Consider the following 19,816-nt stretch of genomic DNA (forward strand, 5'->3'; position numbering starts at 1 on the left):
AATGCATTTTCTATCCCTTGTTTTCAATTTCTAGGTTAATTCAAAGTGTTAATGTCTTGTTTGCTAATTTGTTTGTTTCTTTAATCTGAAATGACTTCAGATTATCACAAATTCAGAGAAGTGAATGAACAAGCCAGGCTCCTGAATCATGACATTTAATAGGAAAAACATGTTGCACAAAAAATAAACCTTAAGGTTAAGCAGGCAATCAAGTCCACAGTAGGAAGGTTTGAGAGAAGGGTTGAGTCCCAAATGGCATCCTGTTCCGTATAGAGTGCACTACTTGAAAGTAGTCCACTATATAGGGAATAGGGTGCCATTTGGGTGAAAAGCAACAGGAAGCTGAGACATTGCCATAATCTAGAACAGGAAGTCAACACTGGGGGTGAGCATGAGTCATTCTGTCAATCATGGACAAACTTTAGGGGAACTAAAACCTTGAGTCAGGACGTATAGTGGCAGTCTCACAGGCTTTGAAAGTGCCACATCACTAATTTAAGTGACAGCTAGGGGACTAACATACTAACTCCGACAACCCATTGCTGTGCAGAGGCACTGTGCAACCAAAGGCTTTTAGCAGGGTTACCATTAAAGGCAATACTTAATAAAACTCATTCCTCAACTCTTTGCTCAGTTTTAATACGCTTCAAATTGACAATTGTTGTGAACAGTCACTGCTATGCTAAGTATTTAGGCATGTGGTTAAAAGCTACAGGCAGATCCCTAGTTTTAAAATTCCTCCAAGAGTGCATCAATTAGGCCATAGCAAATTATTTCCTCCAATGACAGGCAAATAAATAAAATCAGGCAAAGTGCCACTAGGAAAACACTTTCAGGTTAATTACAAAATAGATCAAGTGGAAACAAAGAATGCACAGAAAAGGATCAGATGGTTGAAATGAAATCAGTGTCAACATATGAAGGCAGGTCGTGGAACACCACTTAAGCTAGATCATCCAAAAACTGTGCTGCCCATTGCTTTGTGCTGTAGTTCTATATTTTCCCTTCATTGTATATTCCTAATCAAAGCGTTAAGTTCATTTTAATTCTCCAGACTACATTTTGTCTCAACTTTTGCGACTGGCTGCACTTATTTTATGAAGGAGTGTGTGACAACTATCAACACTGGCAAACATGTTTTGTTCATTCATTAAATATGTTAAAATGTCCTATCTCTATGTCTAGAGACAATTGAGGTGAGGGGTGGTGCATATCAGGACAGGCCAAGGAGAGATGGGAGAAAAACATGTTGCATTTCCCATAGCATCTCCACAAAGGCATTATCTCCAGTATTAACTCACTCTGGTGGTCCAGATGAATTGTTTAATGACAACTTTTACTCAGCGTCAAAGCCCTCTAGTGTCCATAGTACCACAAACAAAACAAATGTAATATACAGGAGCAAATGCAAGTGTTGAATAAAGTGCTATGTGGATGGATGGGGGGGTTAACTGAATTACGCCTACATATCTATTGTCTGAACTGTCTCATGATTCTTAACTCCATTAAAGTGCTTAATGTTTTAGCTCAAAAGGAAGAGAAATGTCACTATAGACTATCCAATTCAGTATCCCCTCTTAATCAATAGTTTGGCACAAAATCTAATTCCCACCCGAGGCACTAACATGACATGATCTATATGGCACCGCTTTCTTTGTCAAGAAATATTGATGGCCACACCGCACACAATGACATTTTGTTAAAAATCAACAGAAGGTACACAGAAGTCTACTATATAAAATTGGCACAATTGCAACATTTTGTGGCATAGACAAAATCATTATTATAAACGATCAATTCTGTGTATGCCATCACACACAGTGCTATGCTGGTAGTTGTTGCACAGGGTGCTGCGTCTGTGTAGTCTACCCACATCATGGACAGACAGGGATAGGTGTCTCTGAATGGGGTCGTTCTCAACTGGTTTGGTCCCAGGGACTAGTGAGCACAGGCTCATATTCATTAGAGCACACCGTAGCAAAACGTAGAACGGAAAATAACATCTTTCTTATTGGAAAAGTGCAGGTCCCTCCTTGTTTCTGCACATGTTCTTCTGTTTGGTGCCTAATGAACATGAACCAGATATACCTCTGGAGAACTGTGTTGTTTAAAACTTCTAATTAAGAACAGAGTAAATAAGTATTAGCATCTGAGGGAGTGGTCCCCATTATCCCAAGAGCAGTGCAGGTCCACAGACCAGAGGTTGAGAAACACTGACATACAGAAGTTATACAAAAAAAAAGCTGTTGAACAATCCTATCATGCATGAGAAGACACTGTACAGACCAACATTGCCTTTTCTTCCCCAGTGCTTGTGTATGCACATGTGAGAACCAGAAGGTACTTAGTGGGTTGTCAATTGGCATCAGGCTACGAGTGTGTGTTATTCTTTTCATATTGGCACATCTGTGTGTATGTATGTGTATCTCCGATGTTGTATTTTGGGTACCCTGGTGTATGTCTATATCATGGTGCGTAACTTGTGGGCCTCTTCACGCTCTGCTCTTATAGGAATGCACTGGGGTTGGCTCTTGGATCCTTCTGGTTCCTGTAACGTGCAGCCAGCCACACACCCAAGATCTGAAACAGAACAACATTCATGAGAAGTGTGTATGTGCGTGTCTGTATATGGTGATAGTGTTCACCTGTACTGTATGGGCCCCGATTCAGACCAAGGAAATGTACGCCTTTCTTACACACTTCTCCGTAGTTTGTATTCAGATTTACTTTATGCAGCTGCGTAATGGGCTTTACAGGCGTGGTTCCCTTGCGCCTGCTGAATATATTTAATTAAACCGCTGAAAACCCTCCCACTTGCTGGCCAACAGATTTCCCCGTGGAGTTTTCAGTACATTTATCTAAAGCCATCCCTTTAAATATGGATTACCTTTAATTAGAATGACAGATTCACTAGAATAAATGGAGAGAACAATTCAGAATATTAGGGCTCAATGAAAGAAAGCCATGTAAATACACACATTTTTGTCTCCTTTTCAGCACCAATTGGTAGATAAGAAAAATGCTCTGATCTTGTATACGATTTAGCGTTAGGATAGTATTTATGAATAATAAAAAGCTGGTTTAGAGAGCCTTTACACACAAAATACATTTCTGAATCAAAAATAGTAGTTTGATTCATCCTGAAAGTTGACATATTCAATAATTCGATCCATGAAATATTGGAAGGTGAAAAAAAGTGTACAATAGGGGTTGAACAGTAGTCCTATAAATCTACCCTAATAATCATGCAACTGTGATGACACAATCCAGTCATCGTGAACCGTGTGCCAGGCTCCAGGTTTAACCTGCTAAGTGTGGTCTGACTTCCATATTGATTCAAATAGGCTACATGTCCCAAATTATTGCACAACTTGTAATACGGTAGTCTAATATGATCCACTATTGCTAGTGATCCTCAGGAACAAACTAACAATGGAATGGAATGATGTAAGGAATCCAACACTAAAGTCAGTAACAATTATAAATGTGGGTATAACTGATGGTGGCTACTGAAAGCAGCAAACAGGATACATTTTTTTTTATAATAATAAAAAATAATTCTGAAAAGTCTGGCCTTATAATTAAAACATTGTAGAATCATAAATCAACTCTATAGGTTTGGCGCTATACTGTCATTTGCACATGGCTACAGAAGCCTATAGCTTGGGTCTCCAAATTTCATCCCAAGTTACTGTATAAGGCCAACATTTCATAACTTCACTGTGGAAAAGGTGATATGTTGATATGCTTCAGTTTGCTGCCATATGTCTGGTTTCACATTTATCTCCAGTGATCATAAGGTTAAATAGATCTCAAACAATTGTAATTTATATTTACAATCCCCTTATCCAAATGGCTTACTCATTTACCTAGGTTTTATCAATCTCTTGTCAATTTGTAAATTCCAGTTCCACTGGATATCATAAGGTGAATGCACCAATTTGTTAGTCGCTCTGGATAAGAGCGTCTGCTAAATGACTTAAATGTAAATGTAAATTACAGTGAATGAAGTTAGTTCTTCCGGAAAAAATAAAGATGTTGTTGCTCGACCTTAGTAAATCGCGCGTAAAGGTGGTGGAATTATGAGGGGAATTAAGTCAAGGTCAGAATTTGGTGTATCTGTAGACATCGTCATTTTTTAAATCTCCACCCAAACGAATAGCCGGTGAATAGTATGCAATTCTCGTGCTTAAGTTCAAGGTTAGAATACGCATGGAGAGAAAAGTGCATAAAAGAGAGAATTACAAACCATTTACATGTGCTTAACTCGAGTCGGAAATCCCCCCTTTGTGCATTTAGGGGTGAGTGTTGTGATGTGTGTATTTCAGCTCTTGTAGGTATAGTCAGGAGCGGTTTCCTGACCTCTGTGAAGCTGAAGAAGAGTCCTACTGCTCCCAGGATTTTCAGAGCCTCTGCAGCGTGCTGCAGCATCAAGTCCCCACAGGTGAAACAGAACCCGGTATGCTTACAGGGCTACACAGAGGGAGCGAGAAAGCCTTCAATGAGACAACAATCACATAAAGAGAGGAAGTCCAAACATACGACTGCATCTGCATAAAGAGTAAAAGGCCAACCATAAGATTACGGTCTACTGCGATCCTGGTTTTTTTCTTTCTTTCTACCTATAATAGGCAATCCAGTGCTGGTTTTGATCTGTAATGGTTAAGACAGGTTGGGAAAGCTGTTGAGGGCAGAGAGTAACCAGAGTGGCTTAAACCACATGCAGAGAACCACATCCAGAGAGAAAGGCCTTAAAGGCTGAGCGCAGAGCAAACTGGTGTGTCTCCCTCACCGCATTGCAGAGTTCCACATCCTCGTTGAACTGCTCCTTGCTCTGGTTGTTGTTCAGCAGCCCACAGCAGTTCAACTTGTTCTCCACGCCCAGCCGCGTGTCGTTGCTCATCAATGCCCAGGTAGCACTCAACAGCTTCACCTGGGTTGGAGACCAAACACACACAGGTGAGGACAGTGACAGGAGTACTGCGGAATAGCAATGACTGCAACACACAAGGCAAGAGACAACCACACGTCCATATATAGAGAGTAGTGTGCAATAAGAAAGACAGAGAGTGATGGAACATAAGATAGAAAACAGGAGCTGGAAGAGGTCAAACGATCACGCGCGAACACACACACACACACACACACACACACACACACACACACACACACACACACACACACACACACACACACACACACACACACACACACACAACCTGCTGTCCCTTGTTAATAGCCAGGCAGGAGCAGGACACACCGAACTGGAAAAGAAAAACCAGGAACAGAATGACCATGTACTGAGAGAGGAGCAGTCAAGGAACCAGACCAACATTCAAAGGCTGCACACACAGACTGAGAGAATACATTTTTACTACTGACCCATATTCAGTAAAGTAAAATGAAACTCACAGTGACCCACACCAAAGACTGTTGGAACATTATAGACCAACTCTGCCTGCCCATACTGGTATGAATAGGGCCGAAGGTGAAGATCTCCTTAATTGTATTGTTTTATTGTAAAGTGTGTTGTGATTGTAAATGCCCTTTATATAAAGGATACGAAGAAGAGCATGACTTGGTGGTGGTTGAGGGCTCCAATGAGACCCACGATGGCGATAAGCAGTAGGAAGACACCCACAGCGATGACCCCGCCGATGATGTGGATGCTGGACACGATGCCGAAGCCTTTCCCCCACGCTGCCACGCCGATCAGCAGCAGACCAACCAACTGGGGTTAAAGAGAGAGAAACTAAGTGAGGGGAGAATGAGACAAACACTGACACATTACACACTAGGGATTAACATGAGTAACCGGGATCACTTTACAATCTTTACATAGTGGTGCAGCCAAGCCGATAAGGCAGCGCAGCGCCCATTATTTGGGGAGAACCCTGGCATAGTGACCATATCTTGCTTTTAAACGCTTTAAAATGGGCACTTACAATCTTTTCAGTATTTCCCAGGACTCTCAGGATAAATTTGAATTATTCCCGGTATTGTAACTTGGTTAATTTTCAGGAAAATATGAATCCCTAATACACACAGACATGGGCAAAGAAACGGACACTGACTATTGCTCGTACGCACGCACACTTTTGCCCATCTTGGTGTCTATGAACTACAAGTAAACCTTTATTAGTGACAACCAGGCTATACCAGAAAAAATGAAAATTGGCCTAGCTAATCTAATATGTACCTTGAACACAGAGACTATTGGTTGCCATTTTAAAATGGTTGGCCCCAAAACAGTCAGGGGGTATATACCTTCTAGGTATGAGACAAGACCTTATTGTGAATGTGCGCTTGGCTAACATTTATTTTTTCCACAAGACCTTCACATGTCTATGATCTAATTGTGTCAAGTCGTATGCAACAGATTTGATACATGAGATTTTGTTGTTGTTGTTAATGTTATTAGGATCCCAAATAGCTGATACCAATGGCGAAAGCTAGCCCTACTAGGGACTGACGCATGATGAAAAAGACATTACAGACAAAATACTTTACAATTTACATACATTTAAAAACATTAACATATAGTGTCCATGTGCATCTATCAGTTACACATGCATGTCAGTACAAACACACAAAAGGTAGGTCACATGGGGAGAAGCATTGTGAGGTGCTGCTAAATTTGGTTTTTGAAACCAGGTTTGCTGTTCACTTGCGGTATATGAGATAGAAGGAAGTTCCATGCAATCTTGGCTCTGTATAATATTTTACATTTCTTTGAATTTGTTCTGGACCTGTGGCCTTTGAAAATATCCCTGGTGGTATGTCTGGTGAGGTAAGTGTGTCAGTGCTATGTGTAAATTGACTATGTAAACAATGTAGATTTTCCAACACAGGATATCTGATTGAACACTTGTCGAGATGTGCAGCAATATAATTAATCTTATATCAATGTGTTCCCTGTGCAGTAGCAATGCAATGACACGGGATCATGGTCATTAAAGGGCACAATAACAGTTAGCTATGCATGATGACTGGAGTTTCACGCCTCAAATGACTCGCACATACAGATCATTTCTAGTTATGGCTGTGGTTGACGTTACAGAGATAATGTTGTTGTCTATGTTTACTATCACGAGATCTGTGACATAGCTAGCTACCCTTCACATGTCATCAGAATCAGCTGTCCTCTGACAAACGTAAAGTATAGAGTTAGGTAGAGCATATCTGATGCCCTCAGAATGGGTACAAATACAATCAAATGTTAATTAGCGTACAGTAGCTAGATACCCTTCCAGCATGTTTATACCCGACGCACATACAATTCAACCTCTAACAGGTGATTAAGTAAATCATCAGAAATGAAGCGCCACACATCCTTGCGTAATCATATGTTAGCTAGCTAGCGTTAGCTGGTTAACGTTACTCCTTCAGAAAGCATAGATAAATGTTAGTAGCGACACCATTTGCAGATGACAGTAAATTATAGTCCATAGTTTGCTTCTAGCTAAATCTCAGTGAAACAATAGTGGACAGTGACCCTAGTTAGCTCTGTGCTAGTACTGCTGCTACCACTGTTAGCATCACCATTCTTCTGCTAGCTGGAAACATTAGCTATAGCCAGTTAGCGACACTTACCATGTACACCACGTTGAGTGAACAAAGAGCATTTTTAGAACACGTAAATCCCCCACAAACCATCTTGAAGATATTCTAACTTTGCCAACTACAAGGAATATTTCCCTCTGGTCGTTGTTCACTATTTTGTCTACTTTCACGAAACCGAAGCTTGAGGAAGCACCGCTCACTCTTTAAACAGTACAACAGATATCCTGCCTCTGTCAATATCAGTGGGTGTGGTGAGAGAGGCTCTCACTTATCTGTCATTGGTTTAGATATATCAAAGATTATATATTTCAACCAATCATCATGGTCGAGACCATGTACTACAAATAAATGATCAAATATTGCAAATATATCCATGCATATGTCAACACATATGCTTTGGGATTTATAATTATTATTTTTGGTATTTTACATTTCTTTTTACTTTTACCCCTTTTGCTCCCCAATCTTGTGGTATCCAATTGGTAGTTACAGTCTTGTCTCATCGCTGCAACTCCCGTACGGACACGGGAGAGGCAAAGGTTGAGAGCCATGCGTCTTCCGAAACGCAACCAAACCAAGCCTCACTGCTTCTTGACATGATGCCCACTTAACCCGGAAGCCAGTCGCACCAATGTGTCTGATGAAATCCAGGAAACACTGTGCACCTGGCAACCGTGTCAGCGTGCAAGGCACCCAGACCGCCACAGGAGTCGCTAGTGCGCAATGGGACAAGGACATCCCTGCCGGGCAAACCCTCCCCTAACCTGGATTAGCTGGGCCAATTGTGCGCCGCCCCATGTGTCTCCCGGTCGCGGCTGGCTGCGACAGAGTCTGGACTCGAACACAGCTACAGCTACCTTAGACCACTGCGCCACGTCTTTTATTCCTAACAATATTTGGAATCATTGTAAATGATTATCCGGCTGTACACTTATGACAGCTAATATTGTTGCGAAGCTCGAGTCGATTTACACAGGTCAACCATACGATAACTGACTCTGGTATCCCTGCACATTGCCCTCAGATGAACCATCAAACAGGCAAAGCGTCAATACAGGACTAAGATTGAATCCTATTACACCGGCTCTGACGCTCGTCGGATGTGGCAGGGCTTGCAAATTATTATGGACTACAATGGGAAACCCAGCCGTGAGCTGCCCAGTGACGCGAGCCTACCAGACAAGCCTTTTATGCTCGCTTCGATGCAAGCAACAGTGAAGCATGCACGAGAGCACCAGCTGTTCCGGACGACTGTGTGATCACGCTCTCCGTAGCTGATGTGAGCAAGACCTTTAAATAGGTCAAAGCCGCGGGGCCATTCGGATTACCAGGACGTGTGCTCAAAGCATGCACGGACCAACTGGCAAGTATCTTCACTGACATTTTCAACCTCTCCCTGACCGAGTCTGTAATACCTACATGTTTCAAACAGACCACCATAGTCCCCGTGCCCAAGAAAGCAAAGGTAACCTGCCTAAATGATTACCGCCACGTAGCACTCACGTCGGAAGCCACAAAGTGCTTTGAAAGGCTGGTCATGGCTCACATCAACACCATCATGCTGGAAACCCTAGACCCACTCCAATTCGCATACTGCCCCAACAGATCCACAGATGACGCAATCTCAATCGTACTCCACACTGCCCTTTCCCACCTGGACAAAAGGAACACCTATGTGAGAATGCTGTTCATTGACTACAGCTCAGCGTTCAACAACATAGTGCCCACAAAGCTCATCAATAAGCTGAGGACCCTGGGACTAAACACCTCCCTCTGCAACTGGATCATGGACTTCATGACGGGCCGCCCCAGGGGGTAAGGGTATGCAACAACACATCAGGGGTGTGTACGTGGTTCCCTCCTGTACTCCCTGTTCACCCACGACTGGGTGACCAAGCACGACTCCAACACCATCATTAAGTTTGCTGACGACACAACAGTGGTAAGCCTGATCACCGACAATGGTGAGACAGCCTATAGGGAAGAGGTCAGAGAACTGGCAGTGTGGTGCCAGGAAAACAACCTCTCCCTCAATGTGAGTAAGACAAGAGGAGCTGATCGTGAACTATAGAAAAAAGAGGGCTTGAACAGGCAGGCAAGAAAATGGCCTTGCCGAAAGCCCCCCCACCCACCCTTCTAATTTCCTTAGTTTTATAACTAGAGTCAAATACTTTCTGTGGTACACATCAGAGTCAAATACATTCTATAGAACAAACGCCACGTCAGGCTAGGCAACCAAAATTAATAATTAATGTATGTGTGTTATATTAAACATAGAGGAGGAAGTAAAATGTAGGCAAGCAATAAACATTTCAGAACATTTACAGTCGAATAAGACATGGGAGAGATGACGAATTTTGGCAAAATGATTTATTTATAGACTAATACACTTGAAACAAATAGCCAAACCGAAAACTGCAGACATTTCTAGTGAAATCTCAACTAGCTAGCAAGTCGCAGCAACGAAGAATTGAGTGTGTGCGCCTTCACACGAAGGGGGAGATTCTGGCAGGAGGAGATTTTCGGCACAACACCTGTACATAGCCTCGTTATTGTTATGTAATTTTATTGTGTTACTTTTAATTTTATTTTTTACTTCATCTTATTTTGTAAATATTTTCTTAACTCTTTTTTTTTTAACTGCATTGTTGGTTAAGGGCTTGTAAGTACGCATTTCACGTAAGGTCTACTCCACCTGTTGTATTCGGCGCATGTGACCATTTTCTTTGATTTAATTTTGACATTGTAAATATGGTACTGGAACTGACTGACCCTGTATATAGTATGCTTACTTACTTTCTCGTGTGTTTTTGTTCTACCTTATGTTATTTTTTAGTATTAGAGCTTGCAAGAAAGGCATTTCATTGTACTTGTGCACGTGACATTAAAACTTGAAACATATCATATGATATGCCATATACTTCACATGTATAGCAACAAAGCCACACACTGCACACACACACAATCTCTTCATATGGTGTCATATTTTTTCCGAGGACAAAACACAACACATCACCATTAATGCGGTGCTTTAAAACAAGGAAGTAGACATTGTAAGGCACAAACGGAGATATTTCAACATGCAACAGGATATTTGCTCAAATGAATAACGTATTTTGTATTAATGATGTAGGCTACAGACAGACGTCCTCAAGCTAAATGCAAAGGTTCGATTAGCCTTGCTTGAAGTGTTTGGAGAAGCGCGCTCAATTGGATAACGAATGTCAATCTCGCGCCTGTAATCTCCGGAGACAGGTGTCAAGATGAACAGCAGTAACAAGTCATCGCTTTCCAATGCGATTCGGGCCGAGGTACGGCGGCATGAAACTGTACAGAACAACTTTGCCAAAGTTTTCAATCAGTTGGAGAGGGTCGACGACCAACAGCTTCGCTCTGGTTTAAAAGTTTACCTTCACAGCATCCAAGGTAAGCAATTCAATAGCCCTAGCCCCAGGGCATGCTATTGGCTCCCATCAACCTACTTTATCACGCAAAAATCGTGGGTGCATTTAGATTGAAATTAAATGATAGCCTACCTGTAACGAAAATGCACCCATTTAAAACTTAATTTAAAAGTGCTGGCAGCTTGATATGGCATTGCATCTGTTCCTTTAGCCTTGCTCAAATTATTCAGTTTCGCAAGAATTGGTTGTCAGACTTGTTTTTAGACTGTGTGCAGGGTGGTGTCTAGCTAGCTCTTATCATGACTCTAATTCCATTGCATTACATTGGGTCATTGGACGTCCCCTTTAGCCTTGTGAGGCCAAAATGCTAGATCTAAACTAAAATACGCCGTGCGATACATTTTTGGAAACATTTGGAACTTAACTTTCATATGAATTATAAATACAGAAGATACACTTACTGTACACCGTTGATCAAAGTTGCACCTGGTTGTGTTTTGAGTAACACTTGTTTGCAACCAGAAATATGGAAATGCCAGCACAAGGTGAGATGTGTCATATCTCGGCTGGAGACTGTTACAGCCAGATGCAACTTTGCTAAACTGCATACAGTAATTGTATCTTTTATATTTGAAAGAATCGTTCTCGCTGGTATGAAAGTTAAGTTCCAAAGTTTTCCAAAATCGTATCGCAAGTGAAGATTATTAACGTTTTAAAACGTTAAAACAGAGTCTGTGGATTGTAATTCACCTGGAACCAGCTGTGGTCCAAACTTTCAGCTGAGAACTCAAAAGAGGGCATGTCATGCCAAATAGCGTCCCCCTTTACGTCACAATAGGATTCGATACATTCTAGCTTCTGTTGCTAGGGAGGTTGCTTGAACTTGCACAATTCTGACCGGAATACGTAATGAACCAAAGCGTCCGTTGCTATGCTGGTTGCTTGGCTCTATTTGACCTCGTAGGGGAAGCGGGCAGTACTAGTTCTATTTTCACCGTTTAACGCTCGCTCAGTCCGCGCAAAATTATTACCTCATAATTGCTCTCCAAGGACTGTGTATTTGACGGTGACTACCTGCTGCTTCAGAGGACTGGAAAGAGAACACTTTCTTTACCATGTATTTGTACATATTGTTATATAGGAATTCATCATTTGTTGTTTTTGTAGATTGACGTTGCTAGCTACTGTACTTCTATACCTCAGCATGCCTAGCCAGACAGTTTTATTTAGCTAAGCTAACGTTAGCTAGCTAGATAGCAAGTAAGCTACTATAACTGTTATTGCAGCTTTCTGTTTGTATGTAGCTTGCACTTCAATGGCATCCCTCGAGGAGATTTTCTTTTATCTTTCCAAACTGACGAAGTACTATGAAGACACCACTGATATCGACAAGAGGCGCAACATTCAGAGAAATTCAGGGTAACGTTTAGCAGTTAACTTCAATTAGATACCTGGACATATTTAGCTATGTATAACCATTTTTAAACAACCATTTTCCATCTAACGTTAGCTATAGTAGTTGCTAGCTATACATATAGTTCAGCGGAGGCTGCTGAGGGGAGGATGGCTCATAATAATGTCTGAAATTGATTAAATGGAATGGTACCAAACACGTGGTTTCCATGTGGTTGATACCATTCAATTGACTCCATTTCAGACATTATTATGAGCCATCCTCCCCTCAGCAGCCTCCACTGATATAGTTATGTCTGTCATATTGAGGTGTCTAGCTATAAGTTAAACCTGATCAATCAAATGGATAGGTTTAAACTTGGTGTCTTCGCTAGACAGACAGAGAGGTGGAGGAAGAAAATGAGAGCGAAAGGATGAAAGTGAGAGAGGGAGTGAGAAGTAGGAAGAGAGTGGAAGACAGATGAGAGAGAGATGGAGAGAGAGAAACGGAGAGAGAAAGACAGTAGTGCAAATATACTTAGACTTGAGTATTTCAACAACTCTTCTCTTCCAACTTGTTAGGCAATCATATCTACCTACGGGGAAGGATGGCCAGCCACACAGAAGGTTGGTTTTTACTAAGGAGGAGAAGGAGGCCATGCTGACAGAGATCCATGTGGACATTTTGGAGTGAAGTGCATGAATGCCAAAATCAACCTACTCTTCTTCTGACGTGGAATTGTCAAGGCGGTGGATATCTGGGCTGTTGTTTATAAATCACATTCTATTATATCTGAAATTATTATGATTTCAATTAATGTCATATCAGAGAGCACACAATGTTTAAATGTGTCACTTTTTGCTTAAAGGTCAGTACCCTGTCTAGCCTGCCAGAAGTTTGAGAGGGCGAAGACTGTGGCACTGGAGTTGAAGCCCATCAGTTATTTCACCATGGCACATGATCGGTTCACCATGGCACATGATCGGTAAGTCTCCCAATTCAAATTTTGCCCTGATAAGTTGTTTTGGAATGGTTTCTTTATTTGACTACAGCATAGTTCAATATTATAGAATGTGTGTGTGTGTGTGTGTGTGTGTGTGTGTGTGTCAGTATCCTTACAAATACAAAAATCTGCAGACTGTATGACACAGATACAGGTAAGAATAAAGTAATATTCTCTCTAACACTTTAAATGTTAGGGGTGGACCTCATTGGACCCTTCACGAAATCCAGGAATGGCAACAGCTGGTGTCTTCCAACGACCGATCACTTTCCAAGTGGGTGGAGGCAATGCCCGTTAAGGTCAGTAAAGGAAGAGTATGTGCTTAACTCTAAATTCCCTAATGTAACCCATTAAAAAGGGTGCTTGGAACCAAAAATAGATTTTCGTTTTATATGATACCCATCAAGGACGAGACTAGCGAGGCCACCTCCAAGGTGATGGTGGACTATCTTCAGCACCCACGGTTCTCCTGAGGTCATCTTGAGTGACCGAGGTCATGAACGCTGGAGCAAGATACGGATGTAATAGGTTATATTCTGTCAACAATGGTTTGTTTTATTTGTTTTTTATAATTAGTTTTTCCATGGTACATAATCAGACATACTTCAATATCTTACGTTGTCAATAGATATCGCTTTTCTACCGCCTCCTCCAGGTTTGGTGGATGGACAAACCAGACCCTCAAGACTGCCATGGGCAAGTCCCTTGATACAAGGAAGGGTGGGAGAACAACCTGAAGGTAATTCTCTTTGCACACAACAGCAGCATCCAAGCCAAGTATGGATGGGAGCCGCAGCTGTTGACTGAGGTAAACAATGCAATTGTATATAGAATTATTGAAGTATTGTAGTCTTTCAAATTTGTGAGTGACTTTTAGTGTTGTTGTTTGTCTATTGCTATTTTTGTATAACTTACTTTCAGATCACTGAAACCCCACCTGATGTGGTGGAAGTTGTCGATCCAGATTAGAACGCCTTCAAGTACCACCTTCAGGCACAGACTGAGAAGGATGTGGAGGTTTTTGACCAGGAAAAATGATTGCCCGCTGTTAAAACCTCTCTGGGGTAGGTGGGACGTTAGCGTCCCACTCTATTCAACAGCCAGTGGAATCGCGTGGCGCGAAATACAAATACCTCAAAAATGCTATAACTTCAATTTCTCAAACATATGACTATTTTACACCATTTGAAAGATAAGACTCTCGTTAATCTAACCACATTGTCCGATTTCAAAAAGGCTTTACAGCGAAAGCAAAACATTAGATTATGTTAGGAGAGTACATAGCCAAAAATAATCACACAGCCATTTTCAAAGCAAGCATATATGTCAATTTGTAAGTCGCTCTGGATAAGAGCGTCTGCTAAATGACGTAAATGTAAATGTCACATAAACCCAAACCACAGCTAAATGCAGCACTAACCTTTGATGATCTTCATCATATGACACTCCTAGGACATTATGTTATACAATACATGCATGTTTTGTTCAATCAAGTTCATATTTATATCAAAAAACAGCTTTTTACATTAGCATGTGATGTTCAGAACTAGCATACCCACCGAAAACTTCCGGTGAATTTACTAAATAACTCATGATAAACGTTGACAAAATACATAACAATTATTTTAAGAATTATAGATACAGAACTCCTTTATGCAAACGCTATGTCAGATTTTAAAATAGCTTTTCGGCGAAAGCACATTTTGCAATATTCTGAGTACATAGCTCAGCCATCACGGCTAGCTAATTTGACACCCACCAAGTTTGGGGCAACCTAAACTCAGAATTACTATTAGAAAAATTTGATTACTTTTGCTGTTCTTCGTCAGAATGCACTCCCAGGACTTCTACTTCAACAACAAATGTTGTTTTGGTTCAAAATAATCCATAGTTATATCCAAATACCTCCGTTTTGTTCGTGCGTTCAGGTCACTATCCGAAGGGTAACGCGCGAGCGCATTTCGTGACAAAGATTGTCAAAATATTCCTTTACCGTACTTAGAAGCATCTCAAACGCTGTTTAAAATCAATTTTTAGGCTATTTTTCTCGTAAAATAGCGATAATATTCCAACCGGACAATGTTGTATTCATTCAAAGAGTGAAATAAAAAAATGGTGAGGTCTCGTGAATGCGCATATCCAGTCTCACTGTCCCCAGGCAGACCACTTACAAACTCTGCTGCTGTACTTTGCCCAGAGACAGGAGACACGTCATTCCGCTTTCTGAACGCTTTAGAGAGCCAATGGAAGCCTTAGAAAGTGTCACGTAACAGCACAGATGCTGTAATTTCGATAGAGATGCAACAGAAGGACTACAAATTGTCAGACAGGCCACTTCCTGTATGGAATCTTCTCAGGTTTTTGCCTGCCATATGAGTTCTGTTATACTCACAGACACCATTCAAACAGTTTTAGAAACTTTAGAGCGTTTTCTATCCAAATCTACTAATTATATGCATATTCTTGTTTCTGGGCAAGAGTAGTAACCAGTTTAAATCGGGTACGTTTTTTATCCGGCCGTGAAAATACTGCCCCCTAGCCCAGACAGGTTAATTTATGTTGTAACACTGCAGTAATCCATCAAATTTTCTCACAGTAAAGTGTAACCTGTGTGTTTGCTTGTTTACTTCTCTGTCTCCTACCTTTTTCATTTTAACTCTGCTCCGGTTCTCCAGTACCTAGGGGTTCTGCCCAACACCCAGACGTGGATCCACCTTATGTCCTCCATTACCAACCATCCTCCAACTTTTCATTACATCATCTACAGCTACTGTTGTTGTCATTATCTGCTAAGAGTTTTCTTGCTCTTATCATTCTGAGCACATAATATGTGAGATACACAGATGAACTAAAAACACTAGCACTGCAAACACTCAGAACAAAGAGAGCAGCAGTGCCTGGACTTTGCAGTCTCCCTCTTCAAGTCCCCCTTCTGAGACTGGCTGCCTGTTGAGAACAAGTGACAGGCAGAATTCCACACACCAGAATGCAGTATTTTAGTCTATGATTGCCACTTGATTGTACAAAAAATATGTGAAAATAAATTAATGACATAACTACCAAAAACGATCAAAGTTTCATAAGGTGTTCGTTATTGTAAGTTGTAAGGTATCTTTTGATGGTATTTATTTGTTCCACATTATTCATTGTTGTATCCTAGGACCTACTATATATATAAAAAAAATCATAGAGGACTGCTGAGATTATATTATTTCAGTTCGGGTTAAGATAAAAACATGACAGCCAGACAAGCCAGTGTATGAATCAAAGGGACTTGCATATGAATAGAGTGGAAATTAGCTGACTTCATGATCTGTAATGCATGTAACTTTGATGTGTCAAGCCGATTACGTTTTCTTTGCCATTTCCGAAACGTAGCAACGTTTAAGACATGGATTTCATGTTGTAATGTTAACAAGGTACCCAGAAGTAGTTCAAATTAATGTTTTCATTTCATTAGCTAAACAAAACTTGTTTAAACAGTGAATTTTTTTTGGTTTGTTGCGGAAATCAGCCTTGTTTGAATAGCGATGATGAAAAGAACGTAATTTAGTTTGTAATGATCTCCAAAATTCGAATCGTTAGGTCATCACACCGTTGATATAGCAACGGACACTAATAGTTTATCGAATAACAATACGACGTAGAGGGGACACTATTTGGCATGACAGGCCCCATGGGTTCTCGAAAGCTAGGGGTGTCATGTCCAATGTCTTACATGACCGAGAACCTCCATAGGTTATATTGAAGGTCTGGTGTAATTTCAGAGAATTTATGATAACTGAGCATGAAGTAAGTGTTTGAGAACCTATTTACAAATGGCAGAGAGAGGTTGCAGCATCACTCTTCCCATGTAGGCGTGAGCCTAAATTACAGAAAGGGAAGGAATTTACCCTGTACAACCTCTTTAAAATAGGCCACTACTCACTTATTACTGGTAATAGCATTTTCATTTTTAATAGCTTCTATGACATGAGAAAATGTGTGTGTGCGCATATGTGAAAATGCACATCCAATATTCATACACTTATATGGATGCACATAATGTATATTATAAATATGAGGCAGTGAGACATGATTTGTTGTTGTGTTATACTTTATCACTATCTGTTGAAATTGAAGTGATGTCTAGACTGTTTTCACCGAAGTGCAGCTTCAGACTCTCTATTTATACTTCATCACTGAGATTCTATTTTGACTCAGAGAGAGACCGAACGACCCAAGGCTTGTCTGAACACTCTGATTCTCTTTTTATATCCTATTGTCTCCTCACTTCAGCTGAGAAAGTGGAAGTCCTATATTAGAGCTCACTCTACTTAGCTGACCTCCACCCAAAATGGTTTTGTAACTGCCTCAGCACCTGTACACACCCAATATCCATTGAGAAATACATACTCACCTTTTATCTGACTCTAATAAAGTATCTGTATGATGTGTGTTCAACTTGAGACCAAACGGATTGAGAGTGAGAGATGGAATGCTAATTACAGAGGTCGAAGTGATCATTGAACCCACAGTATTTAAACACTTCACCCCAAAGCCCACATTTGAGTCTTTTTGTAGGCTTGTGTCCCAAATGGCACCCTATTCCCTTTATAGTGCACCACTTTTGACCAGGACCTAGGTCCAAAGTAGTGCACTATGTAAAAAATAGGGTGCCCATAGGATGCAGATTCAGTTTCTAACCAGATGTGTGTCAGGTCAAAGGTTATTATAGTAAACTAAAACTGAACTAAAGATGGTACAGAGAGTCAATGTGCGGTGGCACCGGTAAGTTGAGGTAATATGTACATGTAGGTAGAGTTATTAAAGTGATTATGCATAGATAATAACAACAGCGAGTAGCAGCGGTATAAAAGAGGGGGAGGGGGGGCAATGCACATAGTCTGGGTAGCCATTTGATTAGATGTTCAGGAGTCTTATGGCTTGGGGGTAGAAGCTGTTTAGAAGCCTCTTGGATCTAGACTTGGCACTCCGGTACAGCTTGCCGTGCGGTAGCAGAGTGAACAGTCTATGACTAGGGTGGCTGGAGTCTGACAATTTTTAGGGCCTTCCTCTGACACCGCCTGGTATAGAGGTCCTGAGGGGCCCCTGTGTTGAGGATCAGCGTGACGGATGTGTTGTTACCTACCCTTACCACCTGGGGACGGCCCGTCAGGAATTCCAGGATCCAGTTGCAGAGGAGGTGTTTAGTCCCAGGGTCCTTAGCTTATTGATGAGCTTTGAGGGCACTATGGTGTTGTACGCTGAGCTGTAGTCAATGAATAGCATTCTCACATAGGTGTTCCTTATGGGAAAGGGCAGTGTGGAGTGCAATAGAGATTGCATTGGATCTGTTGGGGTGGTATGCAAATTGGAGTGGGTCTCGGGATGATGGTGTTGATGTGAGCCATGACCAGCCTTTCAGAGCACTTCATGGCTACAGACGTGAGTGCTATGGGTCGGTAGTCATTTAGGCAAGTTACCTTAGTGTTCTTGGGCACAGGGACTATGGTGGTCTGCATAAAACATGATGGTATTACAGACTCGGACAGGGAGAGGTTGAAAATGTCAGTGAAAGCACTTGCCAGTTGGTCAGCGCATGCTCGGAGTACACATCCTGGTAATCCGTCTGGCCCTGCGGCCTTGTGAATGTTGACCTGTTTAAAGGTCTTACTCACATCGGCTGGAGAGAGCGTGATTACACAGTCTTCCGGAGCAGCTGGTGCTCTCATGCATGTTTCAGTGTTATTTGCCTCGAAGCGAGCATGGAAGCAGTTTAGCTTGTCTGGTAGGCTTGTGTCACTGGGCAACTCTCAGCTGTGCTTCCCTTTGCAGTCTGTAATGGTTTGCAAGCCCTGCCACATCCGATGAGCGTCAGAGCCGGTGCAGTACGATTCGATCTTAGTCCTGTATTGACACTTTTTTGATGGTTCGTCGGAGGGCATAGCGGCATTTCTTATAAGCTTCCGGGTTAGAGTTCCGCTCCTTGAAAGCAGCAGCTCTAGCCTTTAGCTCAGTGTGAATGTTGCCTGTAATCCATGGCTTCTGGTTGGGGTATGTACGTACGGTCACTGTGGGGACGATGTCGCATTGATGAAGCCAATGATTGATGTGGTGTACTCCTCCTCAATGCCATCGGAGGAATCCCGGAACGTATTCCAGTCTGTGCTAGCAAACAGTCCTGTAGCCTAGCATCTGCTTCATCTGACCACTTTTTTATTGATCTAGTCACTGGTGCTTCCTGCTTTAATTTTTGCTTGTAAGCAGGAATCAGGAGAATAGAATTATGGTCAGATTTGCCAAATGGAGGGCGAGGGAGAGCTTTGTATGCGTCTCTGTGTGTAGAGTAAAGGTGGTCCAGAGTTTTTTTTCCCTTTGGTTGCACATTTAACATGCTGATAGAAATTTGTTAAAACGGATTTAAGTTTCCCTGCATTAAAGTCCCCGGCTACTAGGAGCGCAGCCTCTGGG

At 41.6% G+C, this 19,816-nt stretch overlaps 2 protein-coding genes across 7 annotated transcripts; one reads left to right on the forward strand and one right to left on the reverse strand.

Moving 5' to 3' along the window:
* Positions 1-139: 139 nt before the first annotated feature.
* LOC115150474 (tetraspanin-31) lies at positions 140-7,806 on the reverse strand. The gene is made up of 6 exons (XM_029693792.1): positions 7,594-7,806; positions 5,564-5,731; positions 5,220-5,300; positions 4,793-4,933; positions 4,363-4,473; positions 140-2,580 (listed from the first exon to the last, which is right to left on the reverse strand). The coding sequence occupies exons 1-6, from the start codon at positions 7,654-7,656 to the stop codon at positions 2,506-2,508; spliced, it is 639 nt and encodes a 212-aa protein (XP_029549652.1). The 5' UTR covers positions 7,657-7,806; the 3' UTR covers positions 140-2,505.
* A 2,654-nt stretch (positions 7,807-10,460) lies between these two features.
* On the forward strand, positions 10,461-14,528 carry LOC115150476 (uncharacterized). 6 transcript variants are annotated; one of them, XR_003867110.1, is made up of 8 exons: positions 10,473-10,989; positions 12,254-12,386; positions 12,942-12,986; positions 13,229-13,345; positions 13,560-13,662; positions 13,771-13,911; positions 14,019-14,171; positions 14,285-14,528. XR_003867110.1 is itself a non-coding variant. In XM_029693795.1 (7 exons), exons 1-6 carry the CDS (start codon positions 10,827-10,829, stop codon positions 13,834-13,836), a joined length of 627 nt encoding a protein of 208 aa, XP_029549655.1. In that variant the 5' UTR covers positions 10,469-10,826; the 3' UTR covers positions 13,837-13,884; positions 14,019-14,528. The 6 variants fall into 6 exon arrangements, 1 of the variants encoding a protein (XP_029549655.1); XR_003867111.1 differs by having other exon boundaries at positions 10,461-10,989; positions 13,229-13,324; positions 14,019-14,528; XM_029693795.1 differs by having other exon boundaries at positions 10,469-10,989; positions 13,771-13,884; positions 14,019-14,528.
* Positions 14,529-19,816: the final 5,288 nt, after the last annotated feature.

The sequence above is a fragment of the Salmo trutta genome, chromosome 16, assembly GCF_901001165.1.
Source record: "Salmo trutta chromosome 16, fSalTru1.1, whole genome shotgun sequence".
NCBI lineage: Eukaryota > Metazoa > Chordata > Actinopteri > Salmoniformes > Salmonidae > Salmo > Salmo trutta.

Excerpts from the sequence above, each read along its gene's own strand:
- LOC115150474 (XM_029693792.1), bottom strand. The coding sequence starts at position 7,656 with ATGGTTTGTGGGGGATTTACGTGTTCTAAAAATGCTCTTTGTTCACTC. Across the intron at positions 5,301-5,563 it reads ACCAAGTCATGCTCTTCTTC|TACATGGTCATTCTGTTCCT; the intron begins GTATCCTTTATA and ends CTCCTCTCTCAG. Across the intron at positions 2,581-4,362 it reads TCTTCTTCAGCTTCACAGAG|ATCTTGGGTGTGTGGCTGGC; the intron begins GTCAGGAAACCG and ends GTTCTGTTTCAG.
- LOC115150476 (XM_029693795.1), top strand. The coding sequence starts at position 10,827 with ATGAACAGCAGTAACAAGTCATCGCTTTCCAATGCGATTCGGGCCGAG. Across the intron at positions 12,387-12,941 it reads AACATTCAGAGAAATTCAGG|GCAATCATATCTACCTACGG; the intron begins GTAACGTTTAGC and ends CCAACTTGTTAG. Across the intron at positions 12,987-13,228 it reads GATGGCCAGCCACACAGAAG|GTCAGTACCCTGTCTAGCCT; the intron begins GTTGGTTTTTAC and ends TTTTGCTTAAAG.